Genomic DNA, 27,320 nt, shown 5'->3' with positions numbered 1-27,320 from the left:
AATTTACGATCAGTGGGGTCATAGCATGGTTGCTTGACCTGCCAAAAATAGCACCTAAATAACCATGAAAATGTATACCAGCCTCTCCTCTCCACGTCAGTGGTGTTATCCAAGGGAAAGGCAAAGGGGCCGATACAACTTGGCACCAGTTACATCACAATTCATTTCTACAGCTGAGTGAACTGGAGCAACGTGAAATAAAGTGTCTTGCTCAAGAACACAACACACAGCCGGTCCGGGAATTGAACTCACTACTACATGATTTTGAGCTCAATGCTCTAATCACTGAGCCATGTGCGTTCACCATTCAGCCACACATTCATATATTACACACGTGCGCGCATACGCACACACACAGAAGCACAAGCACTCGATCACACAGACCGTCATTGAATTTTAGTTAAAAACCAAAAGAAAATTTAGGTCTGGTACGTTATGCTTTCTATGACATGATTTTCTTTTTAACATGAAACAATATTTTTCCTCACTAAAACAGAAAATTATTTGTAAGAATTATAATTTTCCATTTAATAATCAATGCTTTTAAAAGTAAGCTGACTACTATTAACCTTCATACAGAGAGAGGGGGGGGTGAATTATTGAGAGAGATTGAGACAAACGAGAAGAGAAAAACTAAATTTTCTACAGAATGTAAAATTGCAATAATTACCTCCCATGCAAATTAACACGCGAAGATGTTAGCGAGTTAATAAAAATAGATTCTAGACATATTAATTTGACCTTGTAACATCTCAATCCAACATACACGTCAACTGACGTGTTGCTACAGTTTATTTCCACTAAAATCTATATTGTCCTAAATATTTTGTATTTAATATTCTTATTTCGAAAGAACATTACCGAAATAGCAGTTTAAATAAGAACCAAGTTCGATAACTCTATACCAACTATATCGTTCCGCGTTAAAGAGAAATGGTTGATGTTCTGATATGACCTGACTTACGTAGATTAGCTTATTGAGTCTTAGATATAGTTAAAAAGAGTTTGATATTATCAGCAAGCAGTGGCACAAACAAATCCATACGTAACATAGCAGAGCTAATTAGAAATATTGTTTTCAGCTCTAGGCACAAGGGCCGAAATTTTGGGGTAGGGGCCAGTCGATTAGATCGACCCAATACGCAACTGGTACTTAATTTTTCGACGCCGAAAGAATGAAAGGCAAAGTCGACCTCGACGGAATTTGAACTCAGAACGTAAAGACAAACGAAATACCGGCGTGGTAACGTTTCTTATTTCTTTATTGCACAAAGGGGGATAAACATAAAAGGGACAAACAAGGACAGACAAAGGGATTAAGTCGATTACATCGACCGCAGTGCGCAACTGGTACTTAATTCATCGATCCCGGAAGGATGACAGGCAAAGTCGACCTCGGCGGAATTTGAACTCAGAACGTAACGGCAGACGAAATACCGCTAAGCATTTCGTCCGGGAAACATTGTACCATATTCAGTTCCACGTTCTAGTATTTCTATCCAGGCCCGTCTTAACAGCATTATAGGCCCCAGGGAAAATCAGTGCACTGAGTACAGTAGTGTTTATTTCTTGACAGCAAGCCACAATATACACAAATGAGATTTTGCCTTCTAGAGCAGTTCTTCTCAACCTTTCTACCCTTGCGTAACCCTTAAAATAAATTACATGTCTCAAGGAACCCCTGCACAAAAGAAATTATATCCCATATCTTTCTCATGCTTTTTCATCGTAGTTCACATGGTAAATGTCATATATATATATAACCGCCCAGTGTCCCCATGCCTTAGGACGACACTGTTTCTGTAATATTCTAATAATAATAATTTCTATACTTGGTACAAGGTCCTTTAAGTATTTTATCAAGATTTCGGAAGAATGGAAGATAAATGTGAACACCGTTCAGGCATGGTCACTTTACGCTAAGGGACATAACTATATATAGACTCGTGAAGTCCTTGAGCAATTTTAAATCTATATAATTTTAGTTGCATATTTGGCGGGATTAATTTGTGTAATGGGACAAGTAAAAGAATTTATTACATTATTAAATCACTTTTTTTTTCTCTTGAGTGTTACCCTTGAGTGTTTTGAGATAGTTTTACAAACTTATGATTATTTGGCATCCATCTGGCCGTCAACCTATGGTTTAATTCTTATTAACAATCAAAAATTACCGATACAAACTGAATACAGTCAATTCTCAAATACAAAGAAACGGTGCAGTAAACGCAAGAATTCGGCACCAATTGGCACATTTACATTTCGTCCTGACAGACGCACAAACGTATTTAATGAATGAGAGTTACCTCCCCTGTACAGTTGGAAAAAAAAACAAAAAAATATTTTCATGGGAGATAACTCTGTGACTTCACATTTTTTACATTTTGCTTTCAGTTATTCTGTAATTAATATTTGTTCATCCTCGTATAATGAAAAGACCCTAGATTCTGATTGACGGTTCTACTTGAGTTAAAGCATCTCTGATGTTCAATTCACCGACATCAACGCTAAAATGTTGCTGATTAGGACAGCTTTCAACGATAATAAAATTAAAAAACAACAATATTAATTCATTCCAGAGACACAAAGTTTGAAACTCATTTGAGAAAGTATTTTATCGACCACAAAAAGATGGAAATAAAGCTTACCGTGGCAGAATTTGAACTCAGAGTCTAAAGACAGACAAAATGCCACTAAGCAATTTGCCTGGCATGCTAACCATTCTGCCAGTTTGCTGGCTTAAATCAATCCAGTGATAATAAATATTTTATTTCATTTGTCTCCGTTTATCTTTCAGAGGTTGTGTGTAAGGGAAGGGGTTATGTTAATAATAAATATTGACTTACCTGAATACGTATACCATTTGTTTATTTCCAAGACCCCACACATGCTGGTCACTGCTGCACAGGGCATGTACGGAGAGGTGTTTCACAAACTTGAAGACAAAAAGAAAAACAAAGAAAAAAAGAAAGCAACTTCAGTAATTTTCCTCTTGAATGGAAAATGGAGAAAAAAATGTGCACGTGGGTTAGTTTACAGAGAAATAAGGAAAATAATTGTGTAAATGAGTTACCTTGCTCTCCACACATTTATTTCGGTAGAAGGTGTAGATTTCCAGCATATTTTTATCAGCTAGGTGAGTGCTTAGCCAGAGTTGGGTATAACTTTCCCCAATATCTCGTATATTATCTAAAAAGACAAGATATGTTTGTATAATGAGAAGGAGAGAGGAGGGAGAGATGGAGGGGGAGAGACAGAAACAGAGAGTGGAACAGTGAGGGGGTGGATATTACATATATACATATATACATATATATACACACACATACATATAAACATACATACACACAAACATATAAACATACACACCTACACATAACACATACCTACAAATATACATACATATATATATAAACATATACATATATATACACACACATATATATATATAAACATACTTATATATATACACACACACATATATATATATATATATATATATATATATATAAACAATCAACACAGACAGACATACATATATATATGTGAGTTATAATGCAGATGATAATGTGAAGACAGCTTACCATATGCACACGACTCTGATGAGGATCCATAAAAGAATATGCATGATGCTAAAACAGTTACAGCAGCTTCAAGTGAAACGGCATCCATAAAGTGGCAAAACTCTGTACAACTTGCTAATTTAATGATGTCGTCCATAGAAGGACGATCTTTGGCTTCCTGTGACCAGCAGAGTGTCATCAAATCAAGAAAATGGGAAGGACATTCGGTCTCCTGGAGAATAACAAATATTGATAATAATAATAATAATAATAATAATAATAATAATAATAATAATATCTTAACTATTGGAAGTGTTATCATGTGCATGTTTTATCTTGGTATAAAAGATGGGCTTCAGCAAATATTCTGCTCAATACCACAGATTTGCTTGTTGGTTACATGACCTTAACCAGTGAGCATGTCCCTTGCTGGCTGACGATATGTGCATCTCTGATCACAAGCAGAAGAAGTGGGGGAGCATCATAGCCATGTGTTGAGAGGAATTCTTTGAGGTTTGAATAATTCACCTTTGGAAACATAGGTGTTTTGTTCATCATCCTTAAACAACCCTTATTGAGCGACCTTTTGAGCAGGATGGGCTACTTGACCTGAAGAAAATTCTAACAGGGCTCCACCTGTTTCCTTGGCCATACCATATTTTGATTGTCTACATACAAGTGGTTAGACTGTTGCATTCATGATGGGTTCAATTCCCAAACCGGACAGTGCATTGTATTCTTGAGCAAAACACTTCACTTCATGTTGTTCCACTCCACTCAAGTGTAAAAGGGTCATCCTGTGGATGGACTAACCTTCTGGTCAAGGGGGAAATGTTGGCCTGTTTGCCTAGCCAGTGGGGTGACATCATTGAAAAGCTAAAACAATATAAAGTGCACTGTGACTAGCGATGTATAACAACATTCAATAGTCTGGTTGATACAATGATATTGTGATGAATAAGTTACTAATACACTGAAGAAAAAAACCTAAAAGAAAAAAATCCGAGAAAGGGAAGATTCAGAATCCTACCTCAGGAGTTACTTTTGGCCGTCCACCTTGGCAGATAAAATTATTAACATGAGATTCTTTCCATAATGGTTGCTGACAAGTGACCAATTCATAGATAAACATTCCAAAGGAGAAGCTATCAACCTGAAAAGGAAAAAACAAAATTCATATCTTTTTATTTGTGTATTTGAGAATTTTTCATTTCCACTAGGCACCCAGCACCCGTTGAAGAGTGGTTGGCATTAGGAAGGGCATCCTGTTGCAGAAAACCATGCCAGTAGAGACAACTGGACTCTGGACAGCTACCCAGCTGGCCAGCTCCTGTCAAACTGTCCAACCCATGCCAGCATGGAAAATGGACATTAAATGATGATGATGATGATGATGGTGAATAAAAAATATATATCAAACTGACTTATGACCAAAGAAATTCTAACAATAACCATTTAAGATAATATTATCCAATTAAAAAGTTGAGAGGATGGAAGCTGAAATAGATATAGTTGCTATTTCTAGCAGACCAGGCAATCAAATAAAGGCTCAGAAGTGTTTTCTATGTTTCAGTCATTTGGTTGCAGCCATGCTGGAGCACCGCCTTTAGTCGAGCATATCGACCCCAGGACTTATTCTTTGTAAGCCTAGTACTTATTCTATTGGGCTCTTTTGCCGAACTGCTAGGTTACAGGGATGTAAACACACCTGTGTGTGTGTGTCTTTGTGGTTGTATCCCCAGCTCCATGCTTAACAACTGGTGTTGGTTTATTTACATCCCTGTAACTTAGTGGTTTGACAAAACTGACCAGCAGAATAAGCACCAGTTTTTAAAAGAAAAAAAATCACCGAGGATTGATTTGTTCAAGAAAACTCTTTCAAGGTTGTGCCCCAGTATGACCACAGTCCAATGACTGAAACAAGATGGGTTAAGAAAAGAAAAGAAATTTTCTGTCTGCAGAAACATAGAAACAAAAAAGAAAAAAACAAACATTGAAGGTGGTGGCTCCAGCATGGCCACAGTTAAACGACTGAAACAAGTAAAAAAAAAAAAAAAAATTTTTTTTGAATAAACCCTTAATTAGATCCCTTACCTTATCTGTGTAGATGTCCTTTCCAACATGTTGAAGTATCTCTGGAGCAATGAAAGGTGGCGTTCCACCAAAGCCTTTAGTTCCAGTCGGTAGGGACATACGACTGATGCCGTAGTCAGCAAGCCTGACATCAACGTGGAAGTCAGGCTTTACTGTAAGTGGAATGGGGAATGACCAGACAAGGACGTTTTCCGATTTAAGGTCGCGGTAGATTATTCCTTTTGAATGGAGATAAGATAATGCTGAAGCAATCTGAAAGGAGGGGGGAAAAAAAGGAAGAGATAAGATTTTTAAAAATGGGGAAGACTTCAAGGATTATTATTTGGCACAAAGCCAGCAGTGTTGGGGGAGAGAGCTAGTAGATTACATCAACCTGAAAGGATGAGAGGTAAAGTTGACTTTGGCATAATTTGAACTCAGAACCTAAAGATGAGCAAAACGTCCCAAAGCATTTTGCCTGGTGCAGTAATCATTCTGCTAACTTGCTAACTTAACCCTTTCATTACTGCATTTCATTTAAGATTCTCTGTGTTTCTTTCAATTAATTTTAAATATAACAAAGAATTTAGTAAAGTAACTTAGTTATCATTCAGCTAGTGTTAGGAACATAAATTGTGACTAAGGTTTGGTGGAAGATTTTAATTCAAAACTTATGGAAACAAGACATTTCTACTACAGAACAACAATATTTTCAGAAAGAGACTCATTGACTACAAACCTGTAATATAACATTTTTAACAGCAAACACAGGCAGCATGTCTTGCTTATCTCGATATGTTTTCAATAAAGAATTCAGTGAGCCATGTGGTGCCAATTCAAGAACTAAGGCCAAAGGATGAATAACGACGCCCAAAAGTTCAACAATCTGTGGATGATGAAGAGACTGAAGAATTGCAATCTCTTGCCGTGCTGTTGTATACGCATGGACTGCATTATACATACGATGGTCAATTGTCTGCAGAAGAAAAAGAAAAAAAGAACACAGATTAGTTCACAGAAAACAATATAATCTTACAGAAAATACAATTTTATAATGAATTAACTAATAGACAGAATTAGGTCTTTTCTGAGCCCTAGAACCTATAAAGCTGGATCTTAGCCTGGTTTCCATGTCTAAGCGACTGAAATTACAACACTGGCGGTGGTGGTGGTGGTGGTGATGATGATGATGTCCGTTGGTACCTTTGAGCAGCACATCAGGCAGTCAGAAATCGCCAATTATCTCCATCCTTGGCCAACCAGTCTGCTTCTTCCCAGGTGATGTCCAATAGGTCTTCTTTGAAGGTACAACACCATGTCTTCCTTGGCCAGCCTCTTTTTCTCTTACCCTCCAGCCCATGGCTGTTTTGGCAAACCTCTCCTCAGGCAGTTTTAGTACATGACCAGCCATTCCCATTTGTCATTCACTTACAAGTGCATGCAGGGGCCTTACTCTTGCTGCTTGGAGAATGGCTTCATTTGTCACTCTATCTCAATAAAAGATTCTTAGGATCTACCTGAGGCACCACTGATGAAATACGTTGAGTTGGTGGGCAACTTTTTGCTGTCATCTTCCACCATGATCTGGTCCCAAGTCCAGGATCAGAAAGGAGGAGGGCTAGGAATTGGGCCAGCAACCCAACCCTGTAAAAACTTACACTTCTAAAGAAACAATCAGTCATAATATACTACCAAATATATATTAACGGTTTATAAGTTTTTTTCTCTTTTATTCTCTATCCTTTAATTGATTCAGCCATTGAACTGTGTAAACAAGGGCTAAAAAATCAATAATCAAATAATTTATCCCAAACAACAATCAGAAACCGAGCGATTATTAACCAATGAAATTCAAACTTACCGTACTATTTCTTTTAGTATCACACAAATTTTTTATGGCACTTGATTTCGCAGGCAAATTCTGAGAAAATTCAACAGAACATGTTACATAGTTATTTTTTACATCATACATTTGCATAATAATTATATAATTATCTCACAAAAGATGGATTAACTAATTCATCTGTGAGTTATTTGTATATAACAATTATAAACAATCAAAAATAATGAACACACATACATACTCACAGATGATGCTGACACACTCAAATAATTCAGTTTTGTACGATGTGTGTGTATGTGTGTGTGTGAGAGAGAGAGAGAGAGAGAGAAAGAGAGAGAGAAAGAAAGAAAGATAGAGAGAAAGAGAGAGAGAGAAAGAAAGAAAGAGAGAGAGAAAGAAAGAAAGAGAGAAAGAAAGAAAGAGAGAGAGAGAAAGAAAGAGAGAGAGAGAAAGAAAGAGAGAGAGAGAAAGAAAGAGAGAGAGAGAAAGAAAGAAAGAGAGAGAGAAAGAAAGAGAGAGAGAAAGAAAGACAGAGAGAGAGAAAGAAAGAGAGAGAGAAAGAAAGAGAAAGAGAGAGAGAAAGAAAGAAAGAGAGAGAGAGGGGGATTTTGAAGAAACTCAGCCCATACAGAGTAATACTAACCTCTCGATGTAAAATTCCCCGATAGACAATACCAAATTCCCCACGGCCCAGTCTTTCAACTTGTTCCACTTGGTCGCTGTCAAAGAGTAACGATTCCTCAAGATCCCGGAACACCTGAAAATTAAGTAAATAAAATAAATAACCTAAATAGGCCCCATAAAGCAGTGCTGGTGGGAGGAGTTGGGGCACAGAAGGTTTTTGCCTTCACATGGCACACCCAGGAAAAGTCACCTTGTAAAATCTCACTTCAAACTATAATATTCAAACAAGGATTTGAACTCCTGTCTGTTGATCATCAAATACAAAGTGCCCTTATGTTTCTTTTTTTCAGCAATGGCTTGTACCTATACACAGTGCCTGTTTACAATTTGAATACAAGAGAGATAACAATTTCATCTTTATTAGAATTAACATTTTTTCTTAAAAAAAATTTTTTTTAAAGTAAGGGGGAGTTTAGAAAATGTCTAATATTTCACTCACAATATCGGGGGCCAAATAAAGTTTCTTAAGCTGATTATCTGAAGCAACCCAATAACGACCAAGGTCTCCATGAATGGGGCAGTCTGCAGACTGCTGTTCCAGAACATTTAACATGCATTCCTCCACCAAAAACGAGTGCAAAGTCGAATTGACAAGTAGTTTATTAGAGCTGAAAGACAGCAAAAGAAAATTAGAATGCCAGAAAGCAAATAGAATGAGACAGAATATTAAAGAATACAGAAAGAGAAAATTGGAATACCAAAGCCAAAAAAAAAAGGATAAAAATTAAATAAAAGTGTTGTATTCTGAAGGTGAAATGGTTGAGTATAACTAATGAGTTCAACTACCAACTAAGAGATCTTGGTTTCAAATTGACCACTAGAGTCTTTTCTTCTTCTTCTTCTTCTTCAAGGTACTTAACTCTTGTGTGTCATAGTTCAATTAGTTGTTGGAGATTATAATCACCAGATCTGGGAATATCACCTTTGGTAGACTGGTATTCTCTGCAGAAGGAGGTCTATGCTTCGGATGCCTAACAGAATTTATAAGGTAGGAAACTTAAAAGGAATGAGATATTCTTGAGAGCAAGATTCTTATCCTTCATCTGATGTCATTTGCAAAACAGGAATCAGGAAAGTGTCATTTGTCACTGGCTAATGGACAGTCTTAAAATGAAAAGGCAATGAGAAGTAGTCTTTATGCTTCTGATCTATCAGCTATTATCTAATGTTGTTCTTCTGTTCTTCTTTAGCCTCTGGCCATCAAAGGCATTCCTTTACCAAAAGAATTCTCATCATAATCATCTCTTCATTAGTTCCCCCCACCATCCAAGACAATATATGTAGCACTATATTAACCAATGTGTTCCATTTTTTTTAAAGCACAACATACTTTGAGGGAGATTTGGCTACCTTTTTAGTGGAGTGAGCAACTATGTAAAGAATCCATTGTTAATTCAGAGGCTACCTTGGCTCTTGTTATCATCGTTAGTGTACAATTTAGCTCTCATACAGCAAATCTAAATCATATTATGTAGATGAAGAGGTGAGGTTAGCTTGTTACACAGGTTAAACTGAACAACATGGCAGAATCAAGCCTTCTTTCATAAGTAAAATCTAGAATCTAAAGAAGTTAGTGATGATGTGAGTTGGCAAAAGTTAATCCGTAAAATGAATTACCATTAATTGATTTCCCATGAGAAGTGAAAACAACAATTATTTCAAACACTTGATCTCTAAAGAGAAAGAATATACAGTGGTTGATCTGGAGAGTTTATTAGCTTGCATCTCTTTATTACTCTGTTGTCTATTTGGCAAAGAATATTCCTACTAAGAAGAAGAGCATAAGAACTACTAAGAATACACCGGTTAACCGTATATTCCAAAATGATGATCATGCATAGCAAAGATTATTAATTAGACCAAGCATGGGCAGCCATTTTGAAGAAATAGGCAGCATGAGACATGGGTCATCATCAAGCAGACCACATACCACAAAAAAAAATACAGGGTGATTTTGGTAATTTTCTTTCCATTAGGCGTACCATTCAGAAAAGGTTTGCATGCAGCCTATAGGCCACAGTTTCTCCATGACTTGTTTTTTTTCTTTATAGATTTTTTTTTTCTCAAGCCATTTCACTTCTACAAAGCATATAATGAAATGAAACTGAAAAAAGATCAAATGCAGACAAACAGACAGAAAAGACAAAGAGACAATCAGTGAGAGAGAGATAGAAAGAGAGAAAGGGAGAATCAGATAGTGAGAGACTTACCAGTCTTTAGATTGATCCTCGTCCATATTGTCTAAATTTAGACACAGCTCTGATTGGTTAATCAAGTCATTGACCATAATCCAATTGTCTTTGTTATTGACTTTCTGCTGTTTGTGATGTATGGTGGTCAAGCAGCAAGGACATGGTACAAGCCGACTGACCAGATACTGACCGTGGATGTTCTGAATGAAACGCTGCTCGCCAAGCTCTGGGTACCAGTCCTGCAACAGGTTGTCAACGTGTTCAATGACACGGGCCAGAAGTCTGCAGGACAACTTCTCATTGCGAACTAGAGTAAAGTCGCACACTTTGTTGACATTCTGGCAAAAAAGGCTACAAGAGAAAGCAGATCCTTTTATTTACCATATATAGATGTGTGTGTGTGTGTGTGTATGATATTATTATGGAATTATGGACACATAAACCAATGTTGAATCAAAATATATTGTGTTTATCCATTCCTAAAATGTTCCAGCAGACTCACACAATAACACATATCATTTATTATGTTACAAATAATATTATTACATATTATACATAGCATAGAATGGAATTAAAGAAGACAGATTCTGTATATTTACCAATATTGTTCACTTGAAGTTCTCTGCTGTTCATTTTCTGTTATATCACATTTTTGCTGAGATGTTTTCTTCTGCTGCTCACTGGAAATGTTGTTATAAAAATTTATAGAATATTCATTGCTGGGGAAACAAAGCTCCAGAACGGAAGCTTGTTTTAAGTCTACAATCTCCCACCTCTGTCCCATGTGACACAAGACTGTACAACGTGTAAAGTCACATATGACCCCAGGGGAGTCGACACTGGCTTCTTTCACACTCAGTAACACACAATTCTTGTACACTAGTTCCATTTGTTTCTGCCAGCACCGCCATCGAATTGTCTTCACAATTTCTTTGCGGATAATTGGCAGACACTGGTCACAACAACAATCGATATCAAACAAGTATTCAGCTGTGGTGTATATACATTTGTCTGCCAAAAGTCTTGTAATAACCTGGGGCCAAAATCCACTTGGTATGTACATTAGCTGGTATATTCGGCACATGGAATGGATCGGTTCCAATTTATAAGAATTCAGTTTTGCTTGGGAAGTATCAAAAGAATTTTCTTGTTTATTTTCAAGAACAGGAGACATTTCAACTTTTACAAGATTGTTCTGAGGTAGTGGTTTGGTAGGAAAATTTTCTGGGGGTTTTATACTGATGCTCTCATCAAAGTCCAAATTTGGATTTTCTTCATCACTTTCATCATATTTTAATTTTACCTGATCAAAAAAAAAAAAGAAAATGAAAATAGATTGAAAGAAAATGAGAAATAAAGTAAAGATTTAAATTATTATGGAAGTGCCAACCCCCACTCAGCTCAAAACAATATCTGTGTATAACTCAGAAATCATGATACACAGATATTGCTTTGAGCTGAGTGGGGGTGCTAGATTCCCTTGTTCGAAAATATAAGGACACAGATCGTGCCGTATAGCCAGCTGGAGACGATGGCTCCTGGGGCTAAATTACAGCAACGTTCATCCTAAACTAGGACTGCCATGTTATGTTGGCAAACAATCTTTACTCCGAAGTACTGTTGCTGAATATCTCTCGTTGTGAGATTTAAAAATAGTAATTTTCTAACAAATTAATATGATAGTTATTTCTTCACTGATTTGTTACCATCATTATCGTTTTAACATCCACTTTTCAATAGTCGTGGATTCTCAACTATTAAAAAGGTTGCAAGACACAATGAAAATTTGAGAGGAAATATTACCAGTGAGTGTGTTAAATTGTAAGGCACTAAAAGAGAATGACTCTCCCCAGACACAACAGAAAATACAATAAGGAGGGGAAAACAACTTACCAGAACTTGTTTTTCGCAGGGCACAGTTGGTAGCAAAGATGGGATTAAAAGTTTATCTTTATCAAACTGTAGGGCTAATTCAAACTTACTCAGTAAGTCTAACATATAGCCTTGGGAACCAGAATTTGGACTCTTTGATAAACTCTTATAGAGCAGTCCTAAGTCCTTCATATACATCACACCTGAAACAAAGAATCCAGGAATTGTTTTAGATCAAGAACCAAACCATTTCAAGCATGGCATAGTATGCTATTGTCTGGTATGGTGAAGGGGCATGTGCTATTGCAGAACATCGCTGCATCTACATTATTTACATTTGACGGATATTTGTGCTCATCATGTTTGTTGTTAACACAACGTTTCGGCTGATATACCCTCCAGCCTTCATCAGGTGTCTTGGGGAAATTTCAAACCTGGGCTCTCATTCTTAAGGTATTTTTCGATGTTATTATTATTATTATTATTATTATTATCATTATTATTATTATCCAGGTCACTGTCTGGAATTGAATTTGGAATCTTGGGGTTAACAAGTTTCAACAGACATAAGATGATGACAACAAAGTTGATGGTGATGACAATGATAATGAAGATGATGATGACAATGATGACAGTGATGATGACGACAATAATGATGGTAATGATGATGACAATGATGATGGTGATGATGACGACAACGATAATGAAGATGATGTATAAATCAACGAAAAAAAAAGGTCTACAAACCGTTGACAGCAAATTTGTTTACTTCTCGAATGGTGACCACTTTAGCAAGTTGATCACAAAGCCACTGGGGGTCAAGGAAATACGTATCAGACAGGTTGATATCTTCATAATGACAAAGGACACCTAAAAAATAAATGATTGAAGGACATTTGAAATTCTTCAAAGTAAATCAAAGAAATTATTCTCACATAAACCCAACCCTTGACTTTATTTTTGAATGCCAACTATTGTGTTAGTATGTGAATTTAAACATACAAGTATATATATATATATATATATATATATATATATATATAAAAACATGGATTTCTGTCAGTGAACAGGTCGTGGTTTCAAAGCGACGAAAATATTCTGACAAATTAAATTTAAATGTTGAAGTGAATCTAACAGTTTTTGCGTATTTTCAAATGCCTTATAAACACCTTCCACGCTGCAATAGTTTTTGTTTCAGCACATGATCTCGGATCAGGTCACTTGCTATGCAAGTACATCTCCGTAAATATATATATATATATATATATATATATATATATATACACACACACATATATATAATAGTGAACCCAAAGTATATAATGCTGTAAATAAAACCATGTAGAATACAGTAATCCCTCCACTATTGTGGGTGTTATGTTCCCAAAAACCCCACGATAGGTGAAAATCTGTGAAGTAGAAGCAATATTGTACTGTACATTAGGTACTCCTAAGGTCAGTCAGGAGCTCAACACCAAAACCTTTAACCTCAGAGGTGAATCAATAACATCAGGATCGTCTGTGACTTTCAGGCAGACGAGACGCACTTTGAAGTATGGTAAGGCACCAAGATAAATGGGAAGAGTGGAAGCAGAAATAGGAAAGAAGCAGAAGCAGCATTTACCATTTTCATGAAGGAAGTGTGTGGCTTGATCAAGTTCAGCAACATCCCTAAATGATGTCCCAATGCGTTCCATCATCTTGTTCATCACTTGTATTCTATAAGAAAGGAGGAAAAAAGAAAAGAAAGAAGAGATGCTAGTTGAATTTAGAATGGAGAGAGTGCAGTAGGTGGGGTGGGGACATACAAACAGATGGAAAGAGAGAGAGAGAGAGACTAACAGACAGATAGACAGAGAGGGATAGACAGAGAGGGATAGACAGAGAGAGATCAAGAGAACAGACAAAATGACCAACAGACAGATGACAGACATCACAATCGGCATGGAAACAAATGGACAGACAGACAGGCACACAGAGACAGACAAGCAGGCAGGCAGAGAAAGTAACTGATAAGGGGGGAAAAAAAAAGGTGCATAAACATGAAGTCAGTTTCACTCAGATATATTTACCAGAGGAAAAAGATTGATAAGGAGTCAGAAGGGGTGAGTGAGGGGGTGAGGTGCAATAAGGTTAAACAAAGACAGAAAAGAGACTTCCAGCTCACTAGCTCTGGTCAAACCGTCCGAGGAGGAGGAGGCTAAATAAATAAATAAATAACTTACTTGTACAATTCGCGTGTTAACACAGGGTCTTCTCCATTAGCTTTCTTGTTTTCCGCTATTTCTTGAACTATTTCTTGTAGGTACAAATATTTCTTTGGAATCTTTTGTTTCAGTAGAATGGTTTGTTTACTTTCTGCAAAAGAGTGCAAAATAAGAAGAAAAAAAAAGATAAGAAAAGAAACAAAGTTTTTAATAAAATCAAAGAAGAAAATCACTTATGTAATTACAGAACGACTGCAAAAGCATCCAGCTTTTTCCTCCTCCTCCTCCTCATCATCATCAGACGTCCTACTGTCTAAAAAAAATAGGCACACAGCAAAATGTTCTCCTCAAGGGCATCAGTTTTGCGGCAGGGGCTGAGTTGGTTAATCGGCCCCAGTGTTCAACTGGGTTGGCATGCTGGAAGGCTGCACCAGACTCCAGTCTGATTTGGCATGGTTTCTACAGCTGGATGCTCTTCCTAACATCAAACACTCAGAGAGTGTAATGGGTGCTTTTATGTGCCACCAACAAAGGTGCTATCTGGCACAACTGCAATTTTACTTGGCTTGATGGATCTTCTTACACACACACACACACACACACACACACACACACACACACACACAGATACTTAAGCAATACATACTTGGATACCTTAGCTCAAAAGCTAAGTCGTATATACGCTGTAGTAGTTTTTTCACATTATTTCCTGTTATGTTGCTAACATTCCAAGCATCAATCACAATAGGCAAACCACATTTGTCTGGTTCAGGCACCATGTACCGTTCTTCAATGAGTTTCATCATGGTTTCTTCAAAGTCTTTTGGGAAGCTGCCACGAGTTGATCGGTTCTTGAGGACATCCAAGTGAGTTCCAATAATGATAACTGATGAACCAGGAGCTTGAGACTGGAAATAAATGTCGACACATAAACAAGAGAACCATTTTGGTTAATCTGGCAGCAGTTCCATTCACATTTTATCCTTTGTCTTTCACCTTTTTCATTCACCGGACCGTGACCATGCTGGGGCACCACCTTGAAGGGTTTTGTTGAACAAATCAACCCCAGCATTTTTTTTTAAAGTCTAGGACTTATTCAATCAGTTACTTTTGCTGACCCGTAAACAAACCAACACCGGTTATCAAGCAGTGGAAAGGGGACAAACACAATCATTCTATTGTCCATCCTTTTAACTTTATTGAATTTATAACTGAGGTTATGGACATAGTCACACACATACGGCCTCAAAGTGATATTGTTTTAAAGAGCCAAACTACAATTCTATGTGTTCACACAATTGCAATGACATGCACTAAACGCATAAACAGGTCTCCACATGCACACGTATGCATATACAGCATTGTTTCTACATACACACAAGCACACTAACAGGCCTCCACTCATACATACATCATCATCAACATACACTAATACACAACCACATTTCTCTTTCTACACACACACATATATATATATATATACATTACACATACACACACACACTTGAGACTATAAACCAGTTAAATAACAACAAAGAAAAAAAGAAACGAGCAAATGAAACACAAAGAATGAGTCATGACTTACCTGGATATTAATTAACCACTGAAGCATACCATTAACACCTTCCTCACCATCTGAAATCTTCCAGATTACAAGGTAGAGTGAACGCTTCAGCAGAAAGTAGCGGTGTGTGGCATAGTACTCTCGCTGCGACCATTCAACAGAAGAAAAGAACAATGAAAAACAACTTCATTAATTAAACAAACATAATTAACCATTGTGGGTAACAGGTGGACTAATATCTTGTCAAAGGAGAAAAAAGTTGTTTTTGAACCATTTCACACACACACACACATACACACACATACACACACACACATACACACACACACATACACACACACACATACACACACACACATACACACACGCACACATATGCGTGCATATAACTTAAATGAATGTGGTGTAGTCTGTCTGTCTATCTTATAGGTCATTGTATGAGACACACTTATTCTATTTTTAAATGTAACAAAGAATTGTCACATAACTGATGAGGTCGTATTACACCAAAACTGTGTGGGCGGATGACGAAAGATATTCAATTTGATGAAAGATATTCAATTTGCTTTTTCACAAAACATACTTTTTTTTTCCGCAAAAACATAGGGGTTCATCTTATACAAGAGTGTATCTCATACACTAGCAAATATGGTATCTCTCTCTCTCTCACACACACACACACACACACACACACACACTTACAAACACAACTACCGCCATGAGAAAACAGGGATCCTCTACATGGCTACTTCACCTACTAGACATAATAGCTAAATTCTTTTAAATCATACCTTACATTTTTTCATCAATTTTGTTCTAAACAAGGCTTAAGACCACTGTAGTGTAAGGGACTACGAAGGAAAAGATGGGGGTTTACAAATTCAAAAGGACTTAATATCATAGACCAGAGGAAAAGCAAGATGATGGTAGTAAGTTGCAAAGAGTGGCAATCCAAGACATGAAGCTATAAAAAAAAAAAAACTCATGATTAACAGGAAACACAACCAAATTATTAAGTGTGTCTGGGAAGAAACGTACATAAGATACTTAAAGATCTTGATAGGGGGTATTAAACCAGAAAGTCTGGTATCTGTTAGTTACTGCATTAGAAAAAAAGGAGGGATACATCAGATGATGTTATTCTGGATAACCCTTACAAAATGGGATGGTCATGGATAAGTACTTTCAATCAGGAATTTGTTCAATCAGAATTGATCTGGACCTCAACAATAACAACTGCTATCGCTGCCACCACCCCCAGTCTCATATAAAGATGTTGTATAGTGACGGTGCTATGTCTTTTCATCTGACGTCACTTCGTCAAATGTCTTTTCGTCCACGTCTTTCGGTTTGATGTCTTTTTGTCCAGTGATTTTTTTTTGTCCAACGACAAATCCTGTCAATAAAATTCTCAGTGTTGCTTTGATTTTGATATTCATCTTGTTTTCTAAAGAGTTTATTTAAAATTGGACAAAAAATTGTTGGACAAAAAAAAAATCATCAAACAAAAAAGACGTCGGATCAAAATACAAGGACAAAATGACGTTGGACAAAGTGACATCGGACGAAAAGTCAGGTCAAGTATAGTGACAGAGTTAAAACAATATTTTACCTGCCCTCCAAAGTCCCAAGTCCGGAATGTGATTGGACCTTTTGTTGGTTTATCAAGAATCACCTTCTCCATGTCAATGCCTACTGTTGATAATAACCGTCCCTTCGCTGTGCCGCTTCCTCCAATGCGCTCCACCCAATGCTGGAATGAACGTAGAAATCATTGTTGTTGCACACATCAGTAACATCTTCACCATTATCAATATCATCATATTACAGCATCATCATCACCACATCACCATCATCCTCATGTCACCAGCATCAACATCCACTCATCAACATCATCATCATCATTATCATCACCACCAACACCATTAACAAGCCAACAAGAGAGCCTCTACATGATCAGTCAACCTGCTAGAAACAACAGGCAAATCTCCCTTAATCACATACTAATGCAGTGGTTCTCAACCAATTTTTCCTTATGGACCGTTTTTGATTCCTATCTTATTTGTGGGGGAAGGGGCCCTACAGCCATTCAATGCTTAAAAAATACTATTATATAGAATGACTTCAGCTTGAATTGAACTGAGTCTTGAAATTTTGAGAAGAAATTTCTGGCTTTGTGAACTGGGTTTCAGACAAGTCTCATAGGATGATTTTCATTCTTCTTGTAAAATGGTTCCATGTGAAAAATATTGCTCCACATCTTTGTTGAAATACTCTGCTTAAGTTTCAATTAATTTTTAAAATAAGAAATTTAGTAAATAAACTTTCTCATCATTTTTTCTTTTCTTTTTTTTTCTGTCTTTTCCTTTTCGCCTGTTATAAAATTCTAACTTTAAAATCTGATGATGTCATTCCATCAACGTGTGGACGCTGGTTGCTCTCGTTCATACTTTACGTTTAAATTTCTGTAATTTTGAATTTTTATTCCTTCTTATTTTGAACTTGACAAAGACAGACTTACTGTTGAAATATCGTTCAACCAATAAAATATCTTACAATCGAATCGCACTCTTCGTCTTCACTGTTTACCTTTGTGAAGAGTTAGGTCAATTCTTTTTATAATAATAATAATAATAATAATGTCAAGTAAGATTCAAATATGAAAATGTGAAACAAATAAAGAAAATACCATTAGATACTTAATCTTTCTTTCTTTCTCTCTCTCTCTATCTATCTATCTATCTACTTATTTATATCTCTCCCCACCCCACACAACACACTCGTCCAACACCATTGCCTTACAAACAAGACACATAACCCTGAAACAACACAGCAAGTTTGGACATACTTTTGGTCGACTGTCTTTGGGTATTTTGCAGAGTTTCCTCAGTTGCAACAGTAAAGATGTTTTACCAACATTATGAGTGCCAACAAGCATCAGATTTAAGCAGTTGTATTCACATTCCCTGCAAAACAAACAGACATCAAATGTGAAAAGAAAAAAAAAAAGCCGTGTAGGAATTGGAAATAATAAAAGGGACGATTGGCAAAAGATACAAACGAGATGTGTGGCTAACTAGGTTTCCATAGCAAATAAATGGCTGAGATTATAACACTCTCATCTCAATGGAAAACCATTCTGTTGCAGGATTAAATTTCCAGCTATTGCTGGAACTCATTTTGCAACTGAGTGGACTGGAGTAATGTGAAATGAAGTGTCTTGCTCAAGAACACAAAACACCGCCCAGTCTGGGAATTGAAACTATGATTTTACAATTGTGAATGCCATGTCCTAACCCCTAGGCCACAAACCTCCACTGAGAAGAGGAAAATAAGGAGGGAAAAATGGTAAAATTCTTACGCTTCAAGCACTGAATTAAGAAAGCCTGTAATCTCAACAGCAGGTCGATTCATTGCAAGCAAGTCGTGCACAGGCCCTTCTAAGGGACAGTTTTCCAGATCAAGCTTCCACAATCTTTTCAATAAACCCATTTCAGCAGGAAGCTGTCAAAATAAAGAAATAAAAATAAAAAAATAAAAAGGAAAGAAAGGAAATACATTTTTTTAAATTTCTATTTCTTATCAGTTTGAAACTAATATTGTAATTACATGAGTATTATATGAGAATCATTTACATTATTTACATTTGACGGTTATTTGTCTGTGCAGCACTATTTCATTCTTTTTAGAAATCATCAGCATGACATAATCTAAATTATATTAATTAAATGCAAAAGATCAGGCTCAAATTCATGGAATATCATTATACTTGGTTTTAAGAAGGAAAAAAAAAAGGGATCAGAAATATTTTACCTAGTTTCAGGTGTAAATGAATGTGCGGGTTACATTATATTCAGTTTCATATTATATTCTAGTATATATGGTTAAGTGGGTGCTAATATAATATGGACAGAGGCATATTTGTGGAATTAAGAAGCTTGCTTTGCAATCATGCAAAAACATTAAAAATGGGGATAGTCGAGGGTGATATGACTGATTATAAGTCCACTGGATCAGCTGACCTGGGGCTAAATAACAACATGCACCTGTTATATTGGAATGCTAGCATCCTAAAGCCTGATCAAACATGTGGGATGCATGAGAAAACATGGAAAGGGGGAAAAAAAACCGACTGACGTACCTCTCGTATATCATTGTCACTAAGATTTAGCATTTTCAGTTGAGACAGTAAACCAATGTCACCAGCAACTTTGTTGATTCGATTAAAACTCACATCCAACATGGTCAAGTTTGGGAATATTACCACTGGGGGTGGACCTATTCCAGATGTTGCAGACTGAAAAAAAAAACAAGAGTAATAATAATAATAATAAAATTGGTACGGCCACAAACCTGAAGGCATCGTTGAAAATAGAAATGCAAAGATCCTATGGGATTTTATGATTCAGTGCGACCATGTGATAGAGAATACGAAGATGGACATAGTCTTAATTGAGAAAGAAAACAAACGATGCTGGATCATAGATATAGTATGCCCATCTGACAACAAGGTATGCGATAAGGAAGAAAGATAAGTTGAGAGATATGACAGGTTAGCTTAGGAGGTTAAGAAGTTGTGGTCGATGGAAAAGGTAGCAGTAGTACCAATAAATGTCGGAGCCCTGGGAACAGTGATCAAAAATCTCGAGAAGTACGTGGAACAAATAGGGTCTGCAATAAGGGTGGAGCACTTGCAGAAAACAGCACTGCTTGGAACCGCTCGAATACTCCAGAAGGTGCTCGAAAAATAAGAGGTGTTACCTTAGTTCACTGGTAGTGAACAGCTGACACCATAGTTCATCTCCAGCGTTAGAAGCTGTGCAAAGACAACAACAACAACAACAATTGTTTCTAATTTAGACACAAGGATGGCAGTTTTGGGAGACGTAAAGTTAGTCGATACCATCAACTCCAGTGGTTGACTGGTACTTCATTTTATCGGGGGGGGGGGGGGGGTTGAAAGGCAAAGAAGAAAACAATACACCAAACAAACAAAAAAAAGGAGAAAAAGAAAAGGGTAAAATAATTCTTACACTTCGGAAAGAGCCTTCGGTTCCAACAGAATTTCGTGAATGGCAAGAGTCAGCAGATGTATTAACAGGATGAATGAAGTTCAAGGATGAAAGACGATTAGCGTGTAAATTCAATGTCTGCAAATTCACCAAAATTCGGTGCTGACGATGAACACAAGTATTCAAGTCTTGTATGTAAGAAGTAAATGGTGGTGTGCCACTGTGCCTCCACGAAGATGTTGATCCCCTACAAATAAACAAAAACAATATTCACTTTAATAGAATTTTGGGGTGACTTCACCATACAGGGTGATTTTGTGAAGTCGATGATCTTCCATCCCAGTGACATGTCCTGCCCAGCATAGACACATCTTTAGCAGAGTTACTTTGATGCTGGTGGCCTTTACCTGCTCTCAGACCATCTCTTTAGACAAGTGAAAAAGAAGGAAAAACAAGGATGCTGCAGCCAACCCTGATTACCTGCATTCCCATGCAGCTTCTGCAGGGATGCTCATTTCTCCCAAATTGGACTCATCAGGTATCAGGAAGCCTGCAGCAGACATAGGTATTCCTATCTGTAAATCTTCACTAACAAAGCAAACCCTATCTATCTATCTATCTATCTATCTATCTCGACAAGGTCGACTGAGAGTTGCATCTTGGCAATGGACACATTACAACAAAAGTGACAGGATACAAACTTGTAAGTTTTAGTCTGGTATCCAGGCATCATATAACATCAACATGATCAGCTGAAACTCTTGAGAAAAAGACAAAACATTTCAAAACACACAAAACATAAGAATTAAAAGAATACTCACTGTCTGGTATTATAGCAAAACAACGACTCCGTGCTTGTTGATGTAGAACCTTGTTTCGACGACATATTGATGAGTCGGTTTTGACTGAGATCAAGTTCTCGCAACATTGATGGATAAAGACTGAGATTGCCCCAATTGTAGATATCATTTTCCGAGATATTTAGCTGATCCAGGTTTGGGAAACAACAAGCCAAACCCTCAGGAATTTCTTTCAAGTGATTGGATGAAAGATTGAGAACTTTAAGGCCTAGTTTACGTCCATTTTCATCGTTAGCGGGCACATCAGATTCTGTGCTCACCTGCAAACTGCTGTGCCAGTAGACACAATGTTGCACATCCATTTTCAAGTTATGCGATAACACAGTATCGCTATACTCTTCCAGCTCTTGGCTGGTGGAATGTCCCAAGGTGAATACTTCTGAATTGTCATTGCTGGAAACACTCTCATTGCATGAGTAGGTGGTTGAATATCTTTGCCGATTTGACATCATTACCCGGCTCTGATAAGCTGGACACATGAAGGATCGCAAGTTATTATAAGAGAAATCAACATTCTCTAACGAAGATGTGAACCAAAAGTCCTCTGGAATGTTCTCTAAGCGATTGTAGGAAGCATTTAAATAAAATAGTATAGGTAAATGAAAGATATAACTTGGTAAAAAAAGTAACTTGTTGTGACTAATGTTCAATTTGACTAGATTTGGCCACAGTTCTCCAATCTGTAAGGGGTTTGTTTCAGAAAGAGCATCAACCTCATTGTGTGAAATATCTAAGTAACAAAGAGAAGATAATTCATATAAAATGGACGGAAACTTTAATATTCTGTTGCCCTGAAGATTAATTCTTGTGATGGTACACAATGACAGTTGTGTGTGGCTGCTATTAAGGTAAGGGTTGTGAAGCAAAGAAGCAGAAATCAACCAAGAAGTGTGCACGCATGTGAGAATCCGCAAGTCCTGCCAGCAAAGAGAAACAGCAGTCATTGGAGGATAAAGTTGTCCGTCGAGATCAGAAGAGTTAAAGCTCTCAATGTTACCACTCTCTGACATAAAAGACAGCTCAGAAGCTTTCAGCTTCACTTGATTACGGTCAATATGACAGTGAGTATCCGGTACAGTTTTATATTTTAGAATCACCCCAAGCATCTCGATATCCTGAGATATTTCAGCAGCCATGAGAATATGATTGCGATCGTCTTTGGCACCATGTTGTAAAAGGAGGTCAACCAAAGAAATGTAACTGTAATCAGAAGCTGTTTTCAAGACGAATGTGAGTTCATTAGGGTCAGCCCTAACTCCTGTGTTAACCCCAGTCTCTAGCAGTATACTTGCAATTTCCTGGAAATTATGAAGAACAGCTATTTGCAGAGGACTCAGTCCATTTACAGTGAATGGTTTACATAAGTGAACTGTGGGAAACATTTGACTTTGGGTCATACTGTCAGAAGTCTGGAAAAAGAGAGAGAGAAAAACAGAAAGAAAAGAATCTTGTTAGATGTTAAGAAACTGTTTTTAATATATTTTATACACACACACACATCATCATCATCATCATCATATAGCATCTGTTTTCCATGCTGCCCAGGTGTCGAAACCATAATGATATCCATGGGGCAGCTGATGATGGAGGTATGTTGGATTGTTAGTATGGCTGTTATTGTATGACTGGGACCCTGCTCAACAGGTCAACCAAGAGAACCCAGGAATAGACCGACAAATGATGAGTGCAGCAATGAGCTGCAGTTGTACATACCTCTGCACCCGACCCGACCCTGACTTTAAAACAAGGAAGGTCTCAGGCAGGTCGGTATCAAAAAGGTTAAAGACTGTATAACATATCATCATCATCATCAATAAAGTGGCGAGCAGGCAGAATCATTAGCATGCTAGGCAAAATGTTTGTTCTGAGTTCAAATTCACTGGTACAAGGTCAAAAATAGATACACACTAACATAGACAGCACATAGCTTGCAACAGAAGCAACAACACAATATCAAAAGATTATCTCTACCTTTTCCGGAATGCATTTTACACATGTCTTACACGCAGGCATTTCTTTGTGAAGCATGTACTTGACAACACTGTAGTGTCCATTTTCACAGGCGTGGTACAAGGCTGACTTGGAATCAAAGTCCAAAGTATCAGGATCGAAGGCGTGATGGAAATGTTGAATGCCATCAGTCGTGTGATTAATTTGCATCAGTGCTTGATCAGGGTATGGAAACTCCAGTAATAAGGAAACAATATCTAGTTTACCATTCATGGCAGCATAATGTATAGCAAGTCTTCCGTTGGGGCAACGCAACGCTGCATTTTCTGGATATTTCTGGAAGGAGAGAAAACAATGATACAGAAATTAGTTAACTGTCAAGATTTTCAATGTAAAATTATGTCAGGCATTATAAGCTTCAATCATCATCATCATCATCATCACCATCATCGTTCAACGTCTGCTTTCTATGTTGGCATGGGTTGGATGGTTTGACTGAGGTCCGGCAAGCCAGTGTGAGTGTGTGTGCGTGTGTGTGTGCGTGTTTGTCCCCCGCCACTGCTTGACAATCAGTGTTGGTGTGTTTACATCCACGTAACATAGCAGTTTGGCAAAAGAGATTGACAGAATAAATACTATACTAGGCTTAAAAAGTAAATCAGTCCTGGGAGCAAATTGTTCAACTAAAACCCTGCAAGGCAGTGCCCCAGCATGGCCGCAGTCAAATGACTGAAAGAGGTAAAAGATAAAAGATAATCAAATACGATAACCCCATAATGGAAAAGTAATGTTTCAAGTCAGTTAAGGGGTTCACTTGCTACCCCTGCACCCCTTGTTCCTGAGCGTTTGACCACAAAGAGCAATTTATATAAATAATCAATGGTTTATCTTACCTCAAGCAACAACAAGGTCACTTCCAAATGACCTTCTTCACAGGACACATGTAATGGAGATTTATCACCAAAGCTGATACTATCCACTTCCAGATTAATTGTGAGCAAAAGGCGAACCAGATCTTTCTCTCCTGATCTACATACACTGGAAAAGAAAAAAATATTACATATATATATTACCAAATATATTCTCAAATACCTCCCACACTCTGTATTTTAATATCAACATCAGACCAGAAATCACAGATGCAAGGAACAAATCAAAGTGACAGGTAATTTAAATAGAAAATTAATTCAGGATTCCAATGAGGTTCATTGGGGCCTTATTACTGTTCTATATTCTATAGTGCATACTAACAATGCAATACTTACCACAAAAGAGTCTTGTTGTATTTCATAGCGCTAATGATAGATTCTGCCCGATCACCGATTTTCTCCCGTAACTCCAAAGCTCTCATCATATCTCCTTGTTCACAAGCTAATAAAAACTCTGTAAAAAAGAATTATAAAAAGTATTCAAGAATTTTGTGGAAATAAGATTCCAAGTTTGGAAGTTTTTAACCCATCCTTAAAACATAAATACATGAATTCATAATTTTATCTATTTCCTCTTCTTTTTCTCACCAGGTAAAGCATGTTGTTGTTAATGTTGTTATTGTTTAACCTAACCCCAGGTGAAACCTGACTGAACCAACACATGATCAAAAGCCTTTCGGCCATAACCATTTTGTCTCTGTTTTTGCACAGAATGTACCTAGGACTACAGTATCCAAAGTGTCCTTCTCGTTTATAAGTGAGGAGGCTGTGATGTGAAAGAAATTTGGTTGCTATTTCTAGCAAGTCAGAGGAGGTCTCATGTGTTTGTTCTAATTTAAAGTGGTAAAAATGATTGAATAGATCAATATAGGTGCATGCATGACTGCATGGGTAAGTAGCTTACTCGGCAACCACAAGGTTTCTGGTTCAGTCCCACTGCGTGGCATCTTGAGCAAACATCTACTATAGCAGCAGGCAGAGTAGTGTCTTGTGAGTGAATCTGATAGATAGAAACTGAGTGGAAGCCCATCATGTGTGTGTGTGTGTGTGTATGTGTGTGTGTGTGTGTGTGTGTGTTTGTTCTCCACTGCCAAATTTGATGGTGCTGTTGCTACTGCTGCTACTGGCGGCGATGATGATGATCCAAGAGCAGGCCGTGAATAGGTATAAAAAAACAAAAAAATATGTTTCACGTTTGCATTCAACAGGTAAATATGTAATTTAAGAATTATAGGTAAACTTACATTAAATATTCCAGATGATGGCCACAGCAACATTTAAACATGTGAACGTTCTGTTTACTGATGCAAAGAGAGAAATAAAAACAAGAAACTCAAAAACCAACTCACCATCAGCTATTTTAACCCATTTTGCAGTTCTTTTCGCTAAAAGAAAGAAAAAAAAAAGAGAAGAAAGGTGAGTTATGATTAATAATGAAGAAAATGTACACACACACATCTATAAACAAATATTGATTTATGACAGGAACTTGTGCAAAAAATCATTGTGCAGATAATAACCTGGCTTTCCATGGCCCAAAGCTACGTATCAATAAATGATTAGCACTTTAGCACTGTGAACTAATCATTTATTGATTGATCCAGAAAATCTGGTACCTAGTTTTCTCAGAGCTCAGTGACCTGAGGTATTTAGAAAGACAACAGCACAAGCATTTTGATACCTGAATAATGGAAGAATTGTAGTCATAATGGAAGAGTCACATCAAATACAGAGTCACAACAACTGCAGATCTACAATGGTTGCACAATCATAATGTTGTTGTAACAACAACTGTAGAGTCTTAATTCTGGAAGAGTCACAACTATTGTGGAGTCACAACAATGGCAGCAGCATATTGATGACAGAGTCACAACAGTAGCAATGGGTTAAAAGGTAATTGCATTAATTAAATAACCACAAGGGATTTACCTTTCTCTCTTAATAAACAGCTGTAGATTTCCACATCCCCTCGCAGTTCAGCAATTTTCACTGGGGTCAAGTTGAATACATTTAAGGCATTGAGGTCAGCGCCAGCATCAAGAAGGGTGACAACAATGTCCTTGAAGCCTTTCTCCACAGCAACATGGAGCGGTGTCTGCAACAAAAGAAATACATGTTTAACCCTTTAGCATTTAATCCAGCCAAATCCTGCCCAAATATTCTACCTGCTTTATGTTAAAACTGACCAGATGCAATTTCTCACCCATACATTACAACCACTTTTCCATGCTTGCATGGGTTAAACAAGGTTCAGTGAGACAGATCTTCTATGGCCAGATGCCACTCTAGCTGCCTTATCTTGTTTGCAAGCAAAGTAATTTTGCAAGTAAGGTAATATTTCCCCCATGGCCTTACAGGTTTCCACAGAAGACAGGAAATGAAGGATATCACTTGAAACCAAAACAAAGAAACACATACACACAGGCTTCTTCCAGTTTCTGTTTACAAATCCACTCACAAAGCTTTTGATCAGCCTGGGGCTATAGCAGAAGACACTTGCCGAAGGTGCCACACAATGGGACTAAACACAAAACCACACAGCCGTGCCAGCACCTATTTACCACAATCTAC

General features: G+C 37.3%; 1 protein-coding gene across 2 annotated transcripts in view; it reads right to left on the bottom strand.

Moving 5' to 3' along the window:
- LOC106878164 (leucine-rich repeat serine/threonine-protein kinase 1) overlaps positions 1 to 27,320 on the bottom strand; it is a 110,866-nt gene that overhangs the window by 60,179 nt on the left and 23,367 nt on the right. For both annotated transcript variants that reach the window (XM_089363883.1, XM_089363882.1), the window contains exons 4-31: positions 26,679 to 26,844; positions 26,099 to 26,134; positions 25,086 to 25,203; positions 24,714 to 24,858; positions 23,842 to 24,156; positions 21,832 to 23,279; positions 21,032 to 21,257; positions 20,140 to 20,295; positions 19,360 to 19,502; positions 18,847 to 18,964; positions 17,611 to 17,751; positions 16,020 to 16,142; positions 15,081 to 15,342; positions 14,453 to 14,585; positions 13,852 to 13,946; positions 12,975 to 13,097; positions 12,249 to 12,430; positions 10,955 to 11,658; positions 10,374 to 10,706; positions 8,603 to 8,771; positions 8,123 to 8,236; positions 7,498 to 7,557; positions 6,376 to 6,612; positions 5,658 to 5,909; positions 4,594 to 4,716; positions 3,585 to 3,795; positions 3,074 to 3,189; positions 2,847 to 2,935 (exon numbers count right to left, since the gene is read on the bottom strand). In XM_089363883.1, the coding sequence (XP_089220009.1) occupies positions 2,847 to 2,935; positions 3,074 to 3,189; positions 3,585 to 3,795; positions 4,594 to 4,716; positions 5,658 to 5,909; positions 6,376 to 6,612; positions 7,498 to 7,557; positions 8,123 to 8,236; positions 8,603 to 8,771; positions 10,374 to 10,706; positions 10,955 to 11,658; positions 12,249 to 12,430; positions 12,975 to 13,097; positions 13,852 to 13,946; positions 14,453 to 14,585; positions 15,081 to 15,342; positions 16,020 to 16,142; positions 17,611 to 17,751; positions 18,847 to 18,964; positions 19,360 to 19,502; positions 20,140 to 20,295; positions 21,032 to 21,257; positions 21,832 to 23,279; positions 23,842 to 24,156; positions 24,714 to 24,858; positions 25,086 to 25,203; positions 26,099 to 26,134; positions 26,679 to 26,844 (6,338 nt within the window). The remainder of the gene's footprint in view (positions 1 to 2,846; positions 2,936 to 3,073; positions 3,190 to 3,584; positions 3,796 to 4,593; positions 4,717 to 5,657; positions 5,910 to 6,375; positions 6,613 to 7,497; positions 7,558 to 8,122; positions 8,237 to 8,602; positions 8,772 to 10,373; positions 10,707 to 10,954; positions 11,659 to 12,248; positions 12,431 to 12,974; positions 13,098 to 13,851; positions 13,947 to 14,452; positions 14,586 to 15,080; positions 15,343 to 16,019; positions 16,143 to 17,610; positions 17,752 to 18,846; positions 18,965 to 19,359; positions 19,503 to 20,139; positions 20,296 to 21,031; positions 21,258 to 21,831; positions 23,280 to 23,841; positions 24,157 to 24,713; positions 24,859 to 25,085; positions 25,204 to 26,098; positions 26,135 to 26,678; positions 26,845 to 27,320) is intronic.

Source organism: Octopus bimaculoides, chromosome 15, assembly GCF_046866305.1.
Source record: "Octopus bimaculoides isolate indiv1 chromosome 15, ASM4686630v1, whole genome shotgun sequence".
Lineage (NCBI taxonomy): Eukaryota > Metazoa > Mollusca > Cephalopoda > Octopoda > Octopodidae > Octopus > Octopus bimaculoides.
This window is presented reverse-complemented; position numbering and strand designations above follow the sequence as displayed.